Source organism: Leuciscus leuciscus (genome assembly GCF_965113295.1).
Source record: "Leuciscus leuciscus genome assembly, chromosome: 3".
NCBI classification, from domain to species: domain Eukaryota; kingdom Metazoa; phylum Chordata; class Actinopteri; order Cypriniformes; family Leuciscidae; genus Leuciscus; species Leuciscus leuciscus.
This window is the reverse complement of record NC_138727.1, coordinates 39,124,489-39,143,284: the sequence shown is the minus strand read 5'-3', so window position 1 is coordinate 39,143,284 and position 18,796 is coordinate 39,124,489. Positions and strand designations below refer to the sequence as shown.

The 18,796-nt window shown below is 36.6% G+C and overlaps 1 protein-coding gene across 1 annotated transcript in view; it reads right to left on the bottom strand.

Annotated features, from left to right (window-relative positions):
* Nucleotides 1-18,796, bottom strand: part of ctnna2 (catenin (cadherin-associated protein), alpha 2) — a 535,329-nt gene that overhangs the window by 493,554 nt on the left and 22,979 nt on the right. Inside the window, exon 2 of the mRNA XM_082164839.1 lies at nt 14,772-14,878. Within this exon, the coding sequence (XP_082020965.1) occupies nt 14,772-14,873 (102 nt within the window). The 5' untranslated portion in view covers nt 14,874-14,878. The remainder of the gene's footprint in view (nt 1-14,771; nt 14,879-18,796) is intronic.

Below are 18,796 nucleotides of genomic sequence, written 5' to 3'. Positions count from 1 at the left end.
TCTATAGCCTACATTAGAGGTCACGTGACAAATGCCCCATTATGTTTAATTTGCAAACATAATAAATGTGATCTCAATGGCTAAGGATTGAATTTGCTACATATTTAAACCACTTTTGTTACATGTCAAGTCAAATCACCTTTATGTATACTGTATAGTGCTTTATACAATACAGATTGTTTCAAAACAGCTTTAGAATAATGAAAAGGAAAATAATTATGAATGATGCAAAAAGAATTAAATTCTGCTGTAAAGCAGCTCTAAGAAAAACATTATTGACATCAATGAGAATAGTGGATATCATTCTAAGTATTCAGAACAATATTTCAGGGTCACATGTATATCATAAACAGCTATATCAATACTTAAATGTAAAATGCTGGTACTCTAAAACAGACAATGCAAATGAAATTTTAATACCAATGGATGTGTGCTAAAAATAACGTAGATACAGAATTATTCAGTAAAAGACCATTTTTGCTTTTTACAGAGTATGCGAGACAAAGTAGCAGATCTGTAGAGACTTATGGCATTTTACTTCTTACTCAACTATTAAATCAAGCCCTAGTGTAACTTGTGATTGGGAAATGCAAAGACTGGACCTCTGAACATTTTGAATACCACTGGAATATACGATCATGTCGACAAGCCCTATATCGAGCGTACACAACCACCACCATCTAAATCCAGCCTTACCCAAGTGAACTATCTGACAACAACACAGCTGAAGAGGGGGATCAGCTGCAAGATCAATGTGCATGCAGCTTTCAGGTTAGCAGTAGGAAGCTAATCTCCGTAAAAACGGATGAAGGACGGCAACAAATTGTTTAGTTAAACTCCGCTATCACCAGGAGAAAGCAATCATAAGACCCTGCCAGTCAATTCCAGAGAGATATTATCAAGACAGACATCATAAATCAGCTGTTGGAAGCGATGGGGAAAGTAGAAACAACGGTTAAGAATCAGATAGCCAGGAAGGAATGACTTGGAAGAGAGCGGAAAATTTATGAGAGAGGAAGAGGAATGTATAAAGTATAAAAAGAGAGTTATAAGGATAAACAGATGAAAAATGAAAGATGTATGAGAGAGAGCGATATAAATGCTATGGTTACAAGGTACAATAGCTTTAAAACCACCTGCCTGCCTGGTTTCAATCAATGCTATCATCAAGGCCACAGAAAAGAGTCTCCAAACTCCAATCAAATACCTGTTCTGAGGGACAAATGTCGACCATGTCAATAAACAGAGCATTAAAGCAAGCGCAGAGGAGTGAGACTAGCAGAGCAGATAAACATACTTCAAATAAACAAATGTAATTCTAAGCTTTAAGATAAGATTAATAAGATACACAATTCTCAATCAGCGAATACATTTACATGTCACGCTGCTTGTTTTCCGCATTAAAGACCAACCGTGAGTGAGACTGTTAGCGCTGATGGAATCTAATGCTCGATGGAATCAGCTCAGCATATCTGAAGTGAATGAATTTACATTTCATCAAAAAGATTGTCAAACGGAGGAGAACGAAACGGATAAACATCCACCCACTTTTCCCTGGATACAAAGCGTGTGTGCTGTGTTATTTGAAGAGAGTGCGAGAAAAGTTTCTGGGTTAGAGTTCGTTGAGGTTGAGGTCAAGGCCACGCCACGCTCCTGTATGATCCTATCTGAAAAGAAAGTAACTCAGGTGTCCGCTCCTCCATTGAGTTGGTCTAATCTAAGCTAAAGCACTGAGCTGTGTGGAGTAGAACCTGGAAATCCTTCTATGAATCGCAGATTGTTTGGATTAAGATTCAAAAGCAACTGAGAATCGGTACCCGAAATTCTGCCGAAAGCTTTAAAGGCCGCATGAAACGCAAGTTGCGATGGTCTTTTCTTTCCTTCTGTGAAATATATTTAAGTGAAATGGCTTCTTGAACAAGAAATGTATTTTGATTAAAGATTATGAGGGCACATTAATTAAAAAGTAATAATGTGCACAGATAAATCATTTAAAATAATCACTGCAATATTAAAAAATATATATATATTGTCTATTTTAATTTCATTGTGACTTTAAAAGCCTGATGCTAAAGAATGTCTCTTTGAAGAGATGTTGAGGTCCTACATCTACAATTCAGGATGACAAAAAAAATGTCTGCAGCAAAGCAAGAAGGTATTGTTTTACAATCGGATTGTCACAGAAGGCTGTCTCCACAAGCTTTGAACATGTCTGGTGGGTGGAGGTGTTGAGAGGGTGTAAACCTCTCCAGTTAGAATTGGATCTGTAAAAATTAGAAAAGTTGCTGGTATTGATGGGAGTAAAATGTGCAAACTATGCTATTTATTGCCCACTGGCAATTAATACCAAGCTAAACTAGCAAATTTACTAATATATTCTACTAATGATTGAGCTTGAGGTTAAAGGAATAGTTCAATGAAGTTCAATAGTTCAGTGAATTTCTTTCTTCTGCTGAACACAAAAGAAGATATTTTGAAGAATGTTGGTAACCAAACAGTTGATTTACCCCATTGACTTAAGTAACATAATTTACTCACCCTCAAGTTGTTTCAAACCTGTATGAATTTCTTTCATAAAGGTTTGAAACAACTTGAGGGTGAGTAAATGATGACAGAATATTCATATTGAAGTGAACTATTCCTTTAAAAAATTTCCCAAACAGCAATGAGATAAATTTGAGAGCAAATTGAGACTTTTATTTGTGCTTCTCAGATTTTTATACAGAGAAAAAGAATCTCATTTAAGTCTCTTCAAGAGTTTCAGAGGGGATCTTAACATCTCAAATGGCATTAGGATTTGCCAAGATACTAAAGTCTGCAATTTAAAGTCAAAGATTCTAGTATGATATCAAACACTTCTCATCAAATTCTTGCAAGTCAAATTATCTGAGCAATAGGGTAAGCGCATTAATCCACATAATTTGATGCATTAATATGTAAACAAGATCCACAGCCATTAATATCTTCAAGTGTAAGTTTTAAATAATGCCACAGCTTTTGAGCTACATCTCATCGTTTAAAGCCACCTGCTTGCCTTATTCCATTTCCCCTGGGAAGCTGTCCAGATTCTTCACCAATGACTTTCAATATGTGTCTCTTTACAAGAAAGGATATGCAAAAATATCACCTGATGTTACCCAAACCCAATAATGTACAGCAGAGATATAATGAAATACATAAAACATTTTGCGGTTTTCATCAAGAGCTTGTTCTCAGAGTGCTCAGATCTAATTTAAGAATAGCATTCAGACTTAAATAAAACTACATTATTCAAAATTTCTTTGCTTTCACAATCTCACTGTAATTTACATAATGGTCTTTGGAGGACAGCTAACATCATTCAATGAAAAGGATTCACATAGAAAATCCAAGAAAGCAAACATCAAACAAGCACTAGAGGACGGTGACGAAAAAAGAACAAAAAATGGTGTACCTTCTGGAAATGGTACTGCATATATGGAATTTCGTTGACTGTCAATCATATTTCAAAAGTGCTTTTGAACTGCAAGGCCATTTTTCTCCTAAAACCAACTCTGGGTTTCTCATATTGGTAGCTTAGCAGAAGAAAAAGTGCTTTCCTTAATTCATTACATGCTTAAAAATCCTCCCTGACATCCCATACATAAATTCACCAGCTCACCTTTGACCTGAATAATAATGTATTTGTGTATTACAGTTATGGACAAACAAAATAAAGTCTGATTCATTTTAGTAAAATGATTAAATTGGAGAGTTATAATATATATAACTATAATGAAATATAAAATAAAATAAAATAAAATAAAATAAAATAAAATAAAATCCTTGTTAAATAGACGTCCTTGTTGATGCATACACTTTGTGATTCTATCAGAAGCTGTGAGCTCTATTCCACTGTCAACCTCGCATTAACACTTTGCCAACAACTGTGCCACAGCTGCTCCGAAACTCCTTATGATTTAACATAATCAAAATGCACTTTCACAATCACCAGCTGGAAACCTTTCAGATTTAAAAAAATGCCAGGACACTAGGCCTGATTCAATGCCATGCGAATCTAAACTGCACTGCCTTTTTTTTTTTTGTCTGCCTTTGTACACTTGATACAGTGTGAGCTGGAGAGCGAGGCCTGACCACAACTGAGTTGATGCTGGAATAATGGAATCAAACAGGAAATATGTATCTCTAATAAAGCACTTGAAGCCTTTCAGGGAGCACTGACAGCAGATTACAGCATGCAAGGAATAACGAGTGAAGTGCAGCTAGAAAAGAGATTTGGTTTGTGATTTTCTTCCATTCCTTTTACTTTGGTTGTACTTCATAGACTGTTGACAAATTATTGCCAGTTTGAAGTTTATATAAGCCTTATTTAGTTTAAATGCATTGACATTGTTTAAGAAAAACTACAAATTTAAAGAGATTTAGGCTTTTCTGATGTGTTCAGAGTGGTGGCTATACAGTAGGAGTTGCTAGGTTTCTCAAGGGTGATTCTAGGTAGTTTCTAGGGTTATGCGGGTTGTTGTTAGGACATTGATAAGTTGTGGGTTCTTCAGTAGAAGAATATAAGTTTTTTTTTTTTTTACCCCAAATTTGGGAATGGAAGTGTACCAGGGTTTCAAGTAAACATAGTTTTTAACATTGGTAATAACAAGAAATGTTTCTTGAGCACCAAATCAGCATATTAGAATGATTTCTGAAGGATCATGTGACAATGAAGACTGAGGCCGCATTTACACATAACCGGGTATTTAGAGAAACGAATATTTCCCCCCCTCCGTTTTCAATAATAACATCGTGCACACAATATCGTTTTCAAAAAAGTTGTAATTTACATCAACCCACATAAATACACCATCGAGCGCCATCATAACTATGCCAAACCTATGGGCGGCAGTGTAGGGAGAAGGATAAAGCCATGCAAGCCAATCAGAAACAACGAATAACACAAGTGACTTCCTGTTCCTTTCAAAACAACAAATATGGTATTTGCAAATGCAAACAGGCCAAAAGCGTTTGCACAAAAGTAAAAATGAGTACCACCTTAACAGCATCCATGATCAGTAGCCAAACAAACTGTAAACATAGGGCGCTCACATGACGTTAAGCATTTTCTGGCGCATAATGTGACGTTTGAGAAAGATGATGACACGGCAACACATAACCACCGTTATCAGAAATCTCCACTTTGGCCCGAGTTTTTAGAAATAATCGTTTTCTGTGATAAAAACAGGATTTTCGTGTAAATGAGAAGCCAAACCGCAGGGAAATATCTGTGTCTTCCCTTCGTGTAAACGGGGCCTGAAATAATAATACTGAAAATTCAGCATCACATCACAGGAATTTTAATACAGTTTTTTAAATTGTAACAATTATTCACAATATAACAGTTTTATAGTATTTTTCCATCAAATAAAGCCTTTCACAGAATCATAAAAACTACTTTTCGAAATGTAAAAAAAATTAATAAAAAAACCACGAAAGAAAATAAACAGAGCAAGTATGTGAATTCTTATCTAAAAAAAAGAAATGTATTTAGGGTAAGGGTTAGTTATCTTAATAAAACTAAAGTGTGAACTAAAGAATGAAAAGTCCACACAAGGATGAAGGTTGTGGGCTCTGTCTTGAAGACTGAAGGCTTGCACCCAGCGCAATTGACTTTGTACACCGACGCATGTATCATTCCTATTTTGCACTCGACGCACAGCAGTCTTTTCCCTCCACAGACCCACGTCGGTAAATTAGGGAATTAACTTTTGCTCCCGGGGGCGGTTCAGCGAAAAGAGGAGGCGTGTTCCGGCGCAAACGTTCCCTGGTGCTATTTTGCAGTTTTTCAGATGCTATTTTAAGGGTGCATGCTTGGCCATAATGTAGCGTGTGCACAACGCGCATACACTTTGCTTCTCTCATCTTCACAGACGCAGCAGTCGACATTTTTGCAAACCATAGCCTACATAATTACAAGGAAAAATATTTCACACGAGGGAAATCATTGTGGTGTCCATGAAGATGTGAAAAAATAGGCATAAATCTAGCTTACACATTTACCCAAATTATTGGGTTTCTCCCATCCCCATATAATGTAACTTCTCTGTCTTTTACGGCCCTGACGAGAACGTCGGTCACCTCGGCTGTGAACCGCGCTTGACGTGCGCCTGGCAAATCCGCCGTTATAATAGCAATCCGCCATGGAACAAGCGCGCCTGCTTTTAAAGGGAATGTGAGATGACGCTCTGATTGGTTTATTGCACGTTATGCCCAAACCACACCTATGAGTAATGAAGCTACTTTAGACCAACCCATTTTAGATTTGCGTCGGGCGCAAGAGTCATTTATCCCGCCGGCATAATAGCAACTGCGCCCGAGATCCGCCCACAAAGTTACCTGCGTTTCGCATTTGATACTTGCATTTCAGATCGTTAAAATAGGGCCCTGTGTGTATGTAGGTGTAAAATATTGATTGCTATAGGAGAGTGTGTAACAGCGGGGCGTCTGGATTCTAGACGCTAGCCGTGCTCAGTGTTGTGATAAAAGGAAATGCTGTTCTCTGTACAGACCAACACAAGCCATTTTCCACAGACCATCAATCCTCTCAGAAAAATATCCTCCAAATCAACTGGAGAAACAATCCCACTTCTCTCTCCACAAACACGGTCACACGAGGGGATTTGGAAAGATAAAAAGCTTTTGTTTCCACTCCGTTCATTCACTTCCTCACATAATCTATGGAGAAAAAGAGAAAGCTTATTTTTTTTCTTTCTCTGTGCAGTAATATTTAACAAACCTTGAACTGCAGGTAAGGAACGACACTTGCTAACAAACCATAAAGCTCTAGATGTTTCAATAAAGCATTACTTCTTTAGAACAGGGTCAATGAACTCTATCACATTTCTGAGGAACTCATTAAAACCAAGATGCTTCAGAAAATTATTGCACTAACAACATGAACAAGGCCAACATCATCTATACACGCAATTAACAAAAAAAAAAAAAAAAAAATAGTTGTTCTCTTCTATCTGTTAACACACTTCACCTTTAAAGCATATGATTAATTGTAGTTTTTAGCTCATTGAACAACACATTTAACAGGCATAATCAAGCAAAGCAAGACTATCAAACAGCTCTAGAGTAGCCTACAGTCTCGGCATTAAAAAAGTGACTTTTTTAATGGTTCTTTAGAGGATTTTCAATAGAACAATAAAATACTTATTTGATCAAAATTCACAAAAGAGTGAAGCTGAGCTCAGGGCTCTTTGTGTAGATTAATTTAGTCTTGATCGTAGACATATTTCCATAGAAATAACAGATCTATGAGTATGAGGAAAAATTTTGGAGTAAGACTTCTGTCTATTTCTTACCAAAAGAGATTCAAGATTCATTAAGATATATATATATATATATATATATATATATATATATATATATATATATATATATATATATTATTATTTTTTTTATTTTATTTTTTTTTATTTTTTTTATAGCACTTAGATTCTTTTGCCAGCCAGAGTTAGTGTGATGAATTACAAACTCTAAGAGGAAAAACACTGATGGAAAGACTCTGGTTTGAGGGCATGAATGACAGGTTGGTTGAATCTATAATCTTCTGGTCTGGCCTGTTAAAGAGTCCATGAAATCAAATTTTGTTTCTTATGGTCATTGTCTTTCAGCTTTAAGGTTATCTATATGCTAGTGTAATTGTAGTCATTGACAAGGATTGAAGTTTTTAGAAGATATCTGTCACGTAAAGTTGAGAAGGAAGATGAAGGAGTTCAGAAAGCAGATAGCTTACCACTTAAATATACTTATTTTATTTAACACAATAAAACAAAGAAGGCTAATCTAAACAAGGAGGAAACGAAAGAAAGGAAAAAAGGAGCAGCAATGCAACAGCTTACATGCATAGGGTAAGACAACACCGAACAAAGAACTGAACAAACTGAGGGCTTAAATACAAGAGGTAATGAGCAACTCAACAAGAACCAGGTGTGTAACATAATCTGCAACATATGAAAACAAGGAACTAATAAATAACCAGAACATTGACAAAGAAAACCATGTCTAGAATTAAACAGAAGACAAGGAAACTATGACAAAGCTGTGATAACATTTAAAAAATCTATTATGTTTCACCATTTGTGTTGTTGAATAAGATGAATCCCTTAAATGAGCCAATTCTATATAGACTGTTTAATGTATAATGTTAGTTAAGGTTTCTTGCATCAAAAGTACTTAAACTGAAAATGAAAAAATACCATTAGATTAGTAACCTTAAAGGAATCTTAAATGCATTATCTGTTAACCTGTTATTAATAAATATGTTGACTTCAGCAGAATCAAATCATATTTTTTGATAAAAAGATTTAGTGCACATGTATCATCCATGTGGCCATCCCACAAAGGTGCAGTATAACTGCTTACATTGGGATCTTAAATCCACAGGGCATTGCTCAATCAGTGAGTCACAAATCCCTGGTGTCCAGTCCAGTCCACACCCTGATGGGCCAGTTTCTCCTCTTCCGTCAATGGAGTCACGACCTTGACTCGTTGCCAGTCTACACCAAATGGCCGCATTTTAAATCACTTCAAAAATTCAGCATTTCAACAGCCCGAGCTCATCGTCTGGCGTTAAGCTTCTGCTTTCTGCAACATGATTTAAGCTGCACCTCAGCTGAATATGCTGAACTATTGTTTGAAATAGAGACAGCCATAAATCAAAACGCCTGCATATATTTACCTCAGGACAGAGATACTGTAGTGAAATGGGGGAAAGAAGAGCCAGAAAAACTGCACAAACACCAGAAATCAAGTGCTACAACAAGCCTCTTAGTCCTCTGGCCCCTTCTAAGCAGTTTCCTTAAATAAAAGCGGAATACATTGAGACCAGGGTGCAAAATTCACCAAAAGGCTGTCAAGGCACTGTTTTTGTACACTGAGCTCATGAACACAAACACACCCAGCTAGAGTTTCTCCATTTGGGTTGCTGAATCCCAGACAAAAATGAGCCCCTTAAATGGGACAATTCTACACTTTTGTAGCTTTTTTTTGTTTTTGTTTTTTGTTGCAAATATATAAATAAAAATAAGAAATCTGGAGCTCTCACATTTGTCTCTTTTAAAGTTTAGAAGAGACCTCAACAACTTTACAAACTGTGCACTAGGTCAAATACTTAAAAGGGACTACAGTAAAAAACAACCCATACATACAGAGTTTAAGCCTAAATTAAGAGTGAAGTTATGCAGAAGGTTAACATTATTTATTGCTGACACACAATAGAGATTAGATCTGTACAGTTTATGTGCATAGGGCATATCTTTGAAACAGTAATGTACCCGATGACTTTATCAAAACTGACTTACAGAAGTCTAAACCCTGGAGCTTTCTTTGCTGAAATGTACATTAAATGGCTTACGACTTAATCCTTGACTAATTTGATTATTAATACATATTGTATGGTTGAAATGTTTGAGTTCATACTGAGACATTTGATTTGTAAAGTTGTTAAGATCTCTTCTAGACCACCAGAGTATCTAGCTAAGGAGAAAAATCTGAGAACAGAGTTTTTGTCTCAGGAAAGTCAAAAGTGGGATGTGTTAGAAGCAGGAATCTCCATTTGATGTTAAAGTAACCTCATTTTTGTCTAGGAGAAACATTTGAGATGTTAAAAGAGATCTCATTTTTGATTTTCTTTCCTCTGGGATGAAAGCGTCACAGCATACGACACATTAGCTTTGTGTCATACAGATCAGATAAAAATGAAAGCAGTGGAAGGTATTCAAGTTAATTCCTCAGCTTTGACCTTAAATCAGAACTCATCTTTCTTGCAACACTTATTGACTTTAACCAATCTCAAGGAGACAGGCTCATTTCACAGAATACTTTGTTGAGGCACCACTCCAATAAAAACCTGCGTAGGAGTGCATGTGTTCGCTTAAGAATTCAATATATGTCACTTGTATCCTTAAACGAACCGAATTGACACTCAGTTTGACAATAAACAAACTTATCATGTCTTATAAAGTTACTGCAGAGGTCTTAAAGATCTTTTCCCTTGAAATGAAAGACAATTTGTCAAGTGGAAAATATAGAAAGACAGCTAGGTTTGATTGTGTTCTCAGAGGGCATTCATCTGAGACATCACCCTTTCAATTGTCTATTTGCTTTGTACAAGAGGTGCCCAAAGCACAAAGACATTTGATTCCAGCTTGCATAATAGGAGAGTTTTATTTATTTATTTATTTTTACAAATCACAACATAAACTGACACCAGTTAACCTCAATACCTCTTCCTCTTCATGTAAGTAGCTGGTTTATTTCCAGAGATCCTCCTGAGATCCTGATAGAGTAAGTGAGTGGAGAAACGAAGCCTAATGTTTAGCTGGGATGCCAATTCCAAATAAAGTATTAACGCCATGTTAAGAATCCATTAGCATTCCCATGATTGCTTATGCCATTATGTGACAGAACAATGGGAAAGCTGAGGCGAACAACTTTGAGGAGTTGTGATATTGTGCTGAGGAGTGTGCGAGAGAGAGAGAGACAAGGAGGGAAAGAAAGGGAGTGTATAGCAAGGGTCGGGAGATGAAAGCTGAGCTCTAAATTCCACAAAAGCTGTAAATTGGCAGTATCAATCAGTCTCTCACCCAGAGAGCAGATGTTTTTATCCGCTTGTTTATCTGAAATCAAACTCTTTCTTTCACAGGCTGCATCTTATGTTCTGAGCTATTACATGCTTCCTGTGCAACACATTGCAAGGAATGGCTGAACAACTATTTGTATTTGTCATTGTAGTGAGTTGAGTGATATCTAGGGCTCTATGATTTCCACAATGTCTAAAACGCAGATGAAATTGAGAATTCTCGTCTTAAAAACTGAATTTACTGTATAGCGTGGAATGTCACAGAATTTGGCAAAATTTGGATGAATAAATCAAAAGTAGGGGTGCACACTTAATAAAATCACGATTTGGACTAGTGAACATTAAACTACAAAAAATACAATTTAAGTCTGCATGTTATGTGTGTCTCTGTCTGAATGAATGGCTCAGTTTCGTGTACTACACATATTCAAGCACACGTGATGCTTGTGGTGTATGAACATGAGCTTGATGCACACAGAATCTCAAAGATCTTCACTACAACCTACCAAAATAATTTGGTTTAACTTAAATTTATGATCAAATATATTACTATTCAAGGGTAGAATGAAATTAACAATGTTTTAAATAAAGTTGAATAAATGTATGCTAAACGTTCACCGTTTCCACCTTCTTCACTAAGCCTTGAACGTTGTTACAAAATAATTTTGGAAAAATAAAAGGATTTCATGAGACCCTAGATATCCAATTACACCAGCACTTCCTGACAACCTTGACTAGCCAATTATCCAATTAGCAACAATTATTATTTAATTTTTTGAATGCACAAACGGAATTAAAACAACTACCCAAATAATCAAAATCCAAATTAAGTCCTTTAGGATAAAGGGTACTCAATGTGTATATAAAATTCTTCCCTCTGTACACCTTATATTTTACCTGTTTAATTCCTAAATAGAAAAGTATTTAGACAAACTGTGTTTAAATAGATTGAAGTGAACAGTAACAGGATTTTTCTGGGCATTTAACCTTATATTACATCTGTGTTCTGCAATCTGTGTTTTTAAACTTTGCTGTGTTTTACAGACCACAAGGATACTTGTCAGTCAACCTTCATGATTCCACATATTACCAATTGACTATTCCTTCATGATCCCAGATATTACCAATTAACTATTAATACCCTGATCATGAATTATCTCAGAATGTTCAGAAACCCCCAGGGCAATGGTATTTCTGCAATCACCCCTTCCAGATCAAAGCAGCCAATTCACATAATAGTCAGACAGACTGTTTGCCTCATATTCTAACTTTTTTCCAACCTAGCTTTGAAAATTCAGCTTCGGGGCATTTAGATCCAGACAACTGGACTGTCTGTCCTCAGAGCTGTGCATGGTAAATGGCATCTCTGTGAGAGGTCAAGGTACATCATTAGATCAAAGCATGTGTGAGTGAATGCGGAAGAGAAAAAGGACAGATACCTGGATTTGTATTACTATGTCTATGGATGCAAATTTATTTGGTCAAAATAAGCTGACACCAAACAAGTTGGCATCCAAGTTTACAGTCACAAGGTGTTTAGTACAGGACATGATTGTCAATCCCCAAACATTACAGTGTGTGTATGAACTAGAGCCTTCCCCCCACCCCCCATCTTCTCTCACAGAATAAGCAGAGGGGAGCTGTCTATAATCTAATGTATAGAGAGGTCATGCCCGGCATCTGCACTCAGCCATTAAAGCTGCGAAACGAAAAATGCTCCAGGTCTGCTTTTAATGGGAAGTTTTTATGGGAAGACATGATTTTGGTTTATGAGATCTAACACTTCATTCAGGCAACTTATTCCCTGAGAAAAACATAAAAACCATAAAACAGTGGTTTAAAAACACATAATTGCTCAGAATATAGAAAATACTGTTTAACGGGAAATGTAATTTTCCATCAGACAATAACGATCTCTGCTTTTTCGAAGGGAAAAAGTCTGTACACCATTGTTAAAAAGTTTGGGGTTGATATTTTTTATGTATTTATTTTGTTATTTTGTTTATTTTGTATTTATTTTCTGTATGTTTGTTTGTTTGCTTACTTATTTAGTTAGATAGTTAGGTTTGTTTTGTTTGAGCCTCTTATGCTCACCAAGGGTGAATGCATTCGATTAAAAATGCAGTAAAAACAGTAATATTGAGAAATATTACAATTTAAATAGCTGATTTCTATTTTTATTATTTTAAAGTTTTATTTACTCCTGTGATGGCAAAGCTGAATTTTCAGCAGCCATTACTCCAGTCGTCAGTGTCACATGATGCTTCAGAACTCATTTTGATAGGCTGATTTGATAATCAAGAACAATTTTTTGATGAACAGAAAGTTCAAAAGAAAAGCATTTACAGAACTTGAAACAGAAATGTTCTGCAACAATTTAAAAGTCCTTACTGTAACTTTTGATCAATCGAATGCCTCCTTATTGAATAAAACTAATGTATTATACCTATAGCTATATTGCTAATTCAAAACCTTTGAACGGTTGTTTAAGTTGACCTTCTTAGTACACATTGAATATGCTACCAGTAAAACTTGACTGAATTATTTTCTCATGATATATCCAATGACAAAAGAAGGCGGCTTTGAAGAGGTTTTAATTTAGGATATCTGGTTCGTTTATCATTTAGCTCACTGCATAATTCCCATTGTTCCAGTTGTGTTTTTGATGACTTTACTATTATTTAATCGAGGCAAATAAGTTGTGTTCAAACTTTTGAGTGATGGTATGAAAGTCCAAGAAGTTTGCTTGTTTGTTCATTTGCAAGCTTTGCTTAGTATTTTAAGCCCAACAAACCCTAGATATACCCTAGACACAAGTAAACAAAGAAAAACCAAGTCTAAAATGAGATTCCTGCTGTGAGCTCTGGACTTCAGGAAACTAAACAATGTAATATCCAGCATCAACCTATATTCAGCATGCACTGCTCTCTGCTCTGACAAAGCCTTAGAACAGTTTTCTACACTGTCTAGCAATCAGCCAATACAAGAAAGACTTCAAACACGCCATTAATGACATTATGATCATCACTGATGTACAGTAAGTTAATTCTGAATACTAAGGGCCCAATCATACAGCTGGCGCAATGCAGCGGCAGGCGCTGTTATAATTTTCTCGTTCTGCACAATGTTGTTTAAATAGCAAATGCATTTGCCCCATTTGTGCGCCCATGGGCTGGGTCTGAAAATGAGGTGTGTTCTGGCGCTTTGTTGCGCATTGCTATTTTAAGGCATCAGAAACTGAAACCTGGTCTAAAGTCAATGGCGCAATAATTTTTTGGTTATTTAAAGAGCGCGTTAGTAATGTGTGCCTATAGGCGGGTCCACAACACGCGTATACTTTGCAGATCCGCGCACGAGCAGATCCGTTTCCTCACAAGAGAAGCATTCAATTTTTCCGCTAGCAAATTCCGCCATGTAAATAGTGAATCCACCATGGCCGAGCGCAACTGGCTTTTAAAGGGAATGGGAGATGAGACTCTGATTGGTTTATAGCACGTTACGCCCAAAACACACCCATTACTCATTAAGAGAATAGGGACAACCCTTTTAGCCCATTTTAGACCACCCGTCGTCGACCATTTTTCCTGTCGTTAAACTAGCAAAAGTGGATTCGGACATGCCCTAAGTGAACTTGCGCCGTGCGCTTTAGACCCTTTAGACCATGCGCTTAGATAGAGCCCTAAATATTTGTTTAATGAGGCTCATCAGGACATTTTGACCATTATAAAGCTATAGTGACAGACCAATAAATTGCTTAATATTTTGAGATTAGCAACGAAAAACCATGCCCACTTGGACAATTAACACTTACTCACTTCCATATCAGTTGACCACTAATGTTTAAAGCCAGTTTACAACTATAACGATAATGGCACAGAGAAACAATATTGTAGGAATCTCAGACATTTACAGCCAATCAGAATCCATCCTGATTTAAAGAGCTCGAGCATTTAAAGCAGCAGACAACAAAACTGTAGCATGCTTATCATAAACAGAACTATATTGGTGTGAACGTGCTTTAACCCAACCCAAAAACATATTGCACAGCTAAGGCTAAAATTATCAACAATAACCAAGTTTCAATAGAATTTGTAGGTAAATTAACCGGACCTGCAAATAAGAAACGGCAAGCATTGTGAATCTAACAGGACATTACCTGTGTGACCAGTGGCTCCAACAACCTCTCCACAGTCAGTGTGCGAATCTCAAGACTCTTGGGGTCCCATTTTAGCAAGACTGGGGACGTAGCACTCGTCATGTTTACTGTGGAGAGGAAGGAGATAAGAGAAAAAGAGAGGAGTGAATTTTTGAAAGGATGAAAGAGATGTTAAAAACAGAGAATGACAGTTTAATAGGACGATAAAAGGAAAAGGTGCAGACATCACAGACTCGGTTATCAGTTTCATGCTTCATGACTTTCTTAACAAAATCAAAGGCCGGTGAGTCTGCCGCACATCTATTATTAAAACAGAAACGCTTCTCCGTTGAAAAGTCTTTAAATGTTGCACATCCATCACGCTAAAATTGAGACTATAAAAGATTCAGATGACACATTATATTACAGGCTAATGACTTCAGAATGAGTCTTAATGTTGCAGACATTGTTTTGCAAGTCAGACTGCATTATCTCACTTTTAAATGAAAAAACACACGGAGTGATCAAATTATATATTAACCATAAAGTGATCTACATTTCTCAAATATTAATTATGAGCCTAAAATATAGTTGCAAAGTTCTCAAACTTGATAAACTTTTCCTTTAATTTGGTATCTGAGTTTGCTAAAAAAAACAAACATAACCTTTGATATAATACTTGAAGATGTACACATCCCATTTTTTATTAAATAATGTTTAATTTAAGGAATTGCTGTAGCCCACCAACATTTACACTTTCAAAACAACAGAAATATAGCAACATGACCAGAAAATACTGCAGCACTGAAAAGGGTAAAGTATTTAAAAGAGCTAAAGTGCCGTTTACATACTGTTTACATTTATATCTTGCCAAGACAGGCATTTAGAGATTGCCACAGTGTTACTGTGAAGAATGAGATTGCACTCTTCATGATAACTTATTTAAGTGTGGCCATCAGCCACCCTGCTAGAATCAGCTACTGAAAAAACCATTTTAGAGAACCACTACTCAAAATCTAGAAACCCACCAAACCATGACATCTTAGGTTAGAGAGTATTGACTTTCATTTGGTAGTGGGGATCCTGTAACGTAGGTGTTTTCAATCATATTGTCATTCATGGGAGCACTGGCCTAGATTTCCTCCTGCATCTTTAGATCCTGCATACAGATACTCATTACAAAAAACATATGCGCGTACGAAGCCCAGCTCCAGGCCCTTTGAACACTGGTAATGTAAGCAGGTGGTTCCTGATTAAGGTAGACATCTGAGGTACAGGATCAGGCCTGCGTAGCAGGAGGGAGAAAAGTTTACCTGACTGAGGGGAAACTTAAGAGAAAAAAAGCCTTCAAGCTGCGAGAGAATGTGGAAGAAAGAGTGTGAGAGAGTTTGCGATTTCCCCAGAAGCACCTTTACACATAGTTTTTCTTTATGTTCTTTATATTTGAGAGTTCCATTTCGCCTCCGTTACAGAATTGTTCTGGAATACCAATGCATACCAACGTTCATAAATCGGTGTGTTTGAAGTCATCTTTGGAGTGAATGAATAATTCTTGATCACTTCTGTAAGTTCACTCTCTTTTTTAAAGGTAGGGTAGGTAATCCTGTTCAGAAACACTTTTTTTTATACTGGGTGAAATGGTCCTTCCATCCTGATAGTAGTCAATACATTATATGTTTAGAAAAAGGAATGAAAAAAATCAGACCTCTGTAGCAGCTGCAGGACAGTAAAAACTCTGACCAATCACTGCCATTCGGTGCGAATGTAAAGAACCAATCAGATGCCTTCATGTCTCGTGCCCGCCCCGAGCCCCACTGCGCGCGCTGCCCGGCGTGCACTCATCACATGTCACCGTTCCCGGAAATATTCAGCTCAAAGCACCTGCATATGCAGTCAGCGAAGGCAAACAAGGCAAAAACTACTTCCTCGGACCCTGCCCGCGCTCTTGAACGACCTCCTCTGCTTCGCCCTCAACCCCGGACCTGTCCTCGAACCGACTATGCGGTACTTGTCTGCGGACTCGGAGTGTACGTTAGTCTTCATTAGAGTCAACAATGTTTTCATCATGGAAACTCTTACATGCAAAACACCGTATATGTTATGAATCTTACACGAAATTCATCTTCATCACAGTGTAACTGATGGTAATGGAAAAACGTGTATCAATGCAACCTGTTTTTAGTTTTGCCTTATAAATATAGCTCGTTACCGAATCAAACTTTACCATTATCGATATGCTAGCTTGATAGTGAGTACTAAAAGAAATCTTATTTGTTTATATTCATAGTGATAAAGTTAGGTATTTTATTACATGTGATTCTGACATGATGTCACTGTATGTACTGCGCTCCTTCCTCTCCACTCGTCTCAGGTAATAAATGCGTCTTGTTCCAGCCTGAGCGTTTGGCGTCGCGCGTTCATGTGTTTTGGGGGCGTGGCTTTGGAAGGAGCTCAGAAGGGAGGGGGTGGAGTGAATGGAAATAATGAGCTGTGTTTATTGCAGATTAAAAGGTCTACAGTCACTCGATTTTTATATTTTCTTTTTCAGAGTACTTACATTTTAATTATGTATTGGTATATAAAGACAGTTTAAACAAATTTGGAATGTTTTTTTTTTAGAAAAATGATTACCTACCCTACCTTTAAGCGTGTGTCCTGCTTTCATGGCTTCGTAGATATTAATACTTACGTAAAACAGCATTCGAATGCCAATTATGAAGGAACATTTCAGTGCATGGACTTACTGAATGAGCATTGCATGAGCAGTGTTATTTTAGTATTATTTATATATTATTATAATTAATTAGATTTTTAGATTTTCAGTTTTCATTTAAAAAAAAATTGTATTGATATTTTAAATGTTAGCAATATCATTAGTTAGTTTTTTTTATTTCTATTTAGCTTTCATTTATATGTATTCCAGTTTTAGTTGAAGTAATTTTAGTACTTCAGCAAACTTATTTATTTTCCAGTTAGTTGCCAAAGCAACATTTTAAATATTTGATGTTATTTTTTTCTATTTCCGCATTATTTCAGATTTATTTCAGTTCTGAAGTCAGTTCAGATGGAAGAACATGAAATATTGTGAAATTTCACAAAAAGACCACCTTACATAATTTGAAAAGTACTTTAAAGTGAAAATATGACAGATTTCACGAGTTCACACTTACAAAGTTACAATAAGTTACAAATAAATGGTATGCATATTTGGCGTGCTGTCCGGGGAGAGGGCTCCGAACTCGGATATTGGGCCCGAACCCAGAGTACTCCCCAATTTAGGGAAATTTAGGGACAATTTAGGATTTTTTTTAATTTCTTTCTTTCTTTCCTTTTTCTCTTTAGGGGTTTCATAAAGATTGTGTTCAACAATGTGCCAGAATAGTGTCACATGATGAAGAACAGATAAACATGTATTATTTTCCCAGTACTGGCAACAAGAACTTTTTTCATTAAATAATGACACAATTGAACAGTCTGGTGTGAGAAGAATCAGCATGAGATCAAACCATCATCCACTGTCCAGTCACAGTTCCTCACATTCTTTTGTGCTCAAACTGTAATTCATATTTTCTCTTTTCTGATGTAGCTGTCAGTGAATCCTCAAGAGAGGATCCCGACAGTCTCAGTCGCTGTCAAACACTCCCTAAAGCACAGTGTCAAACACACACTCCAGAGTCCTACACAACAGACTTAACAGCGATTAAACCACATGTTTGAGACCTCTCCTGCTCAGTTTTGCACCAATTTTACTCCTTGAAATTGGTGTAACCAATTCACACTTCACCACTTAAAAATAAAGTGGGTCAGTGGGTCTTTGCAGCAACAAAAACCCTCTTCTTATCAAGAACCACATGTCACTATGCAGGGTTCTTTGCGGTTTCTTGGAGATGAAAAAGTCTTTGATGTTATATTATAGACTCTTATGATGACCATTATGGTTTCTGGGTCCTTTGGCGAGTTGCGAACCAAAATGAATCCCAGGTCTTTTCTGATAAGGTCACAGGCAGTAGAGATGAAAACTATGCTTAATGGCAAAAATAAAATAA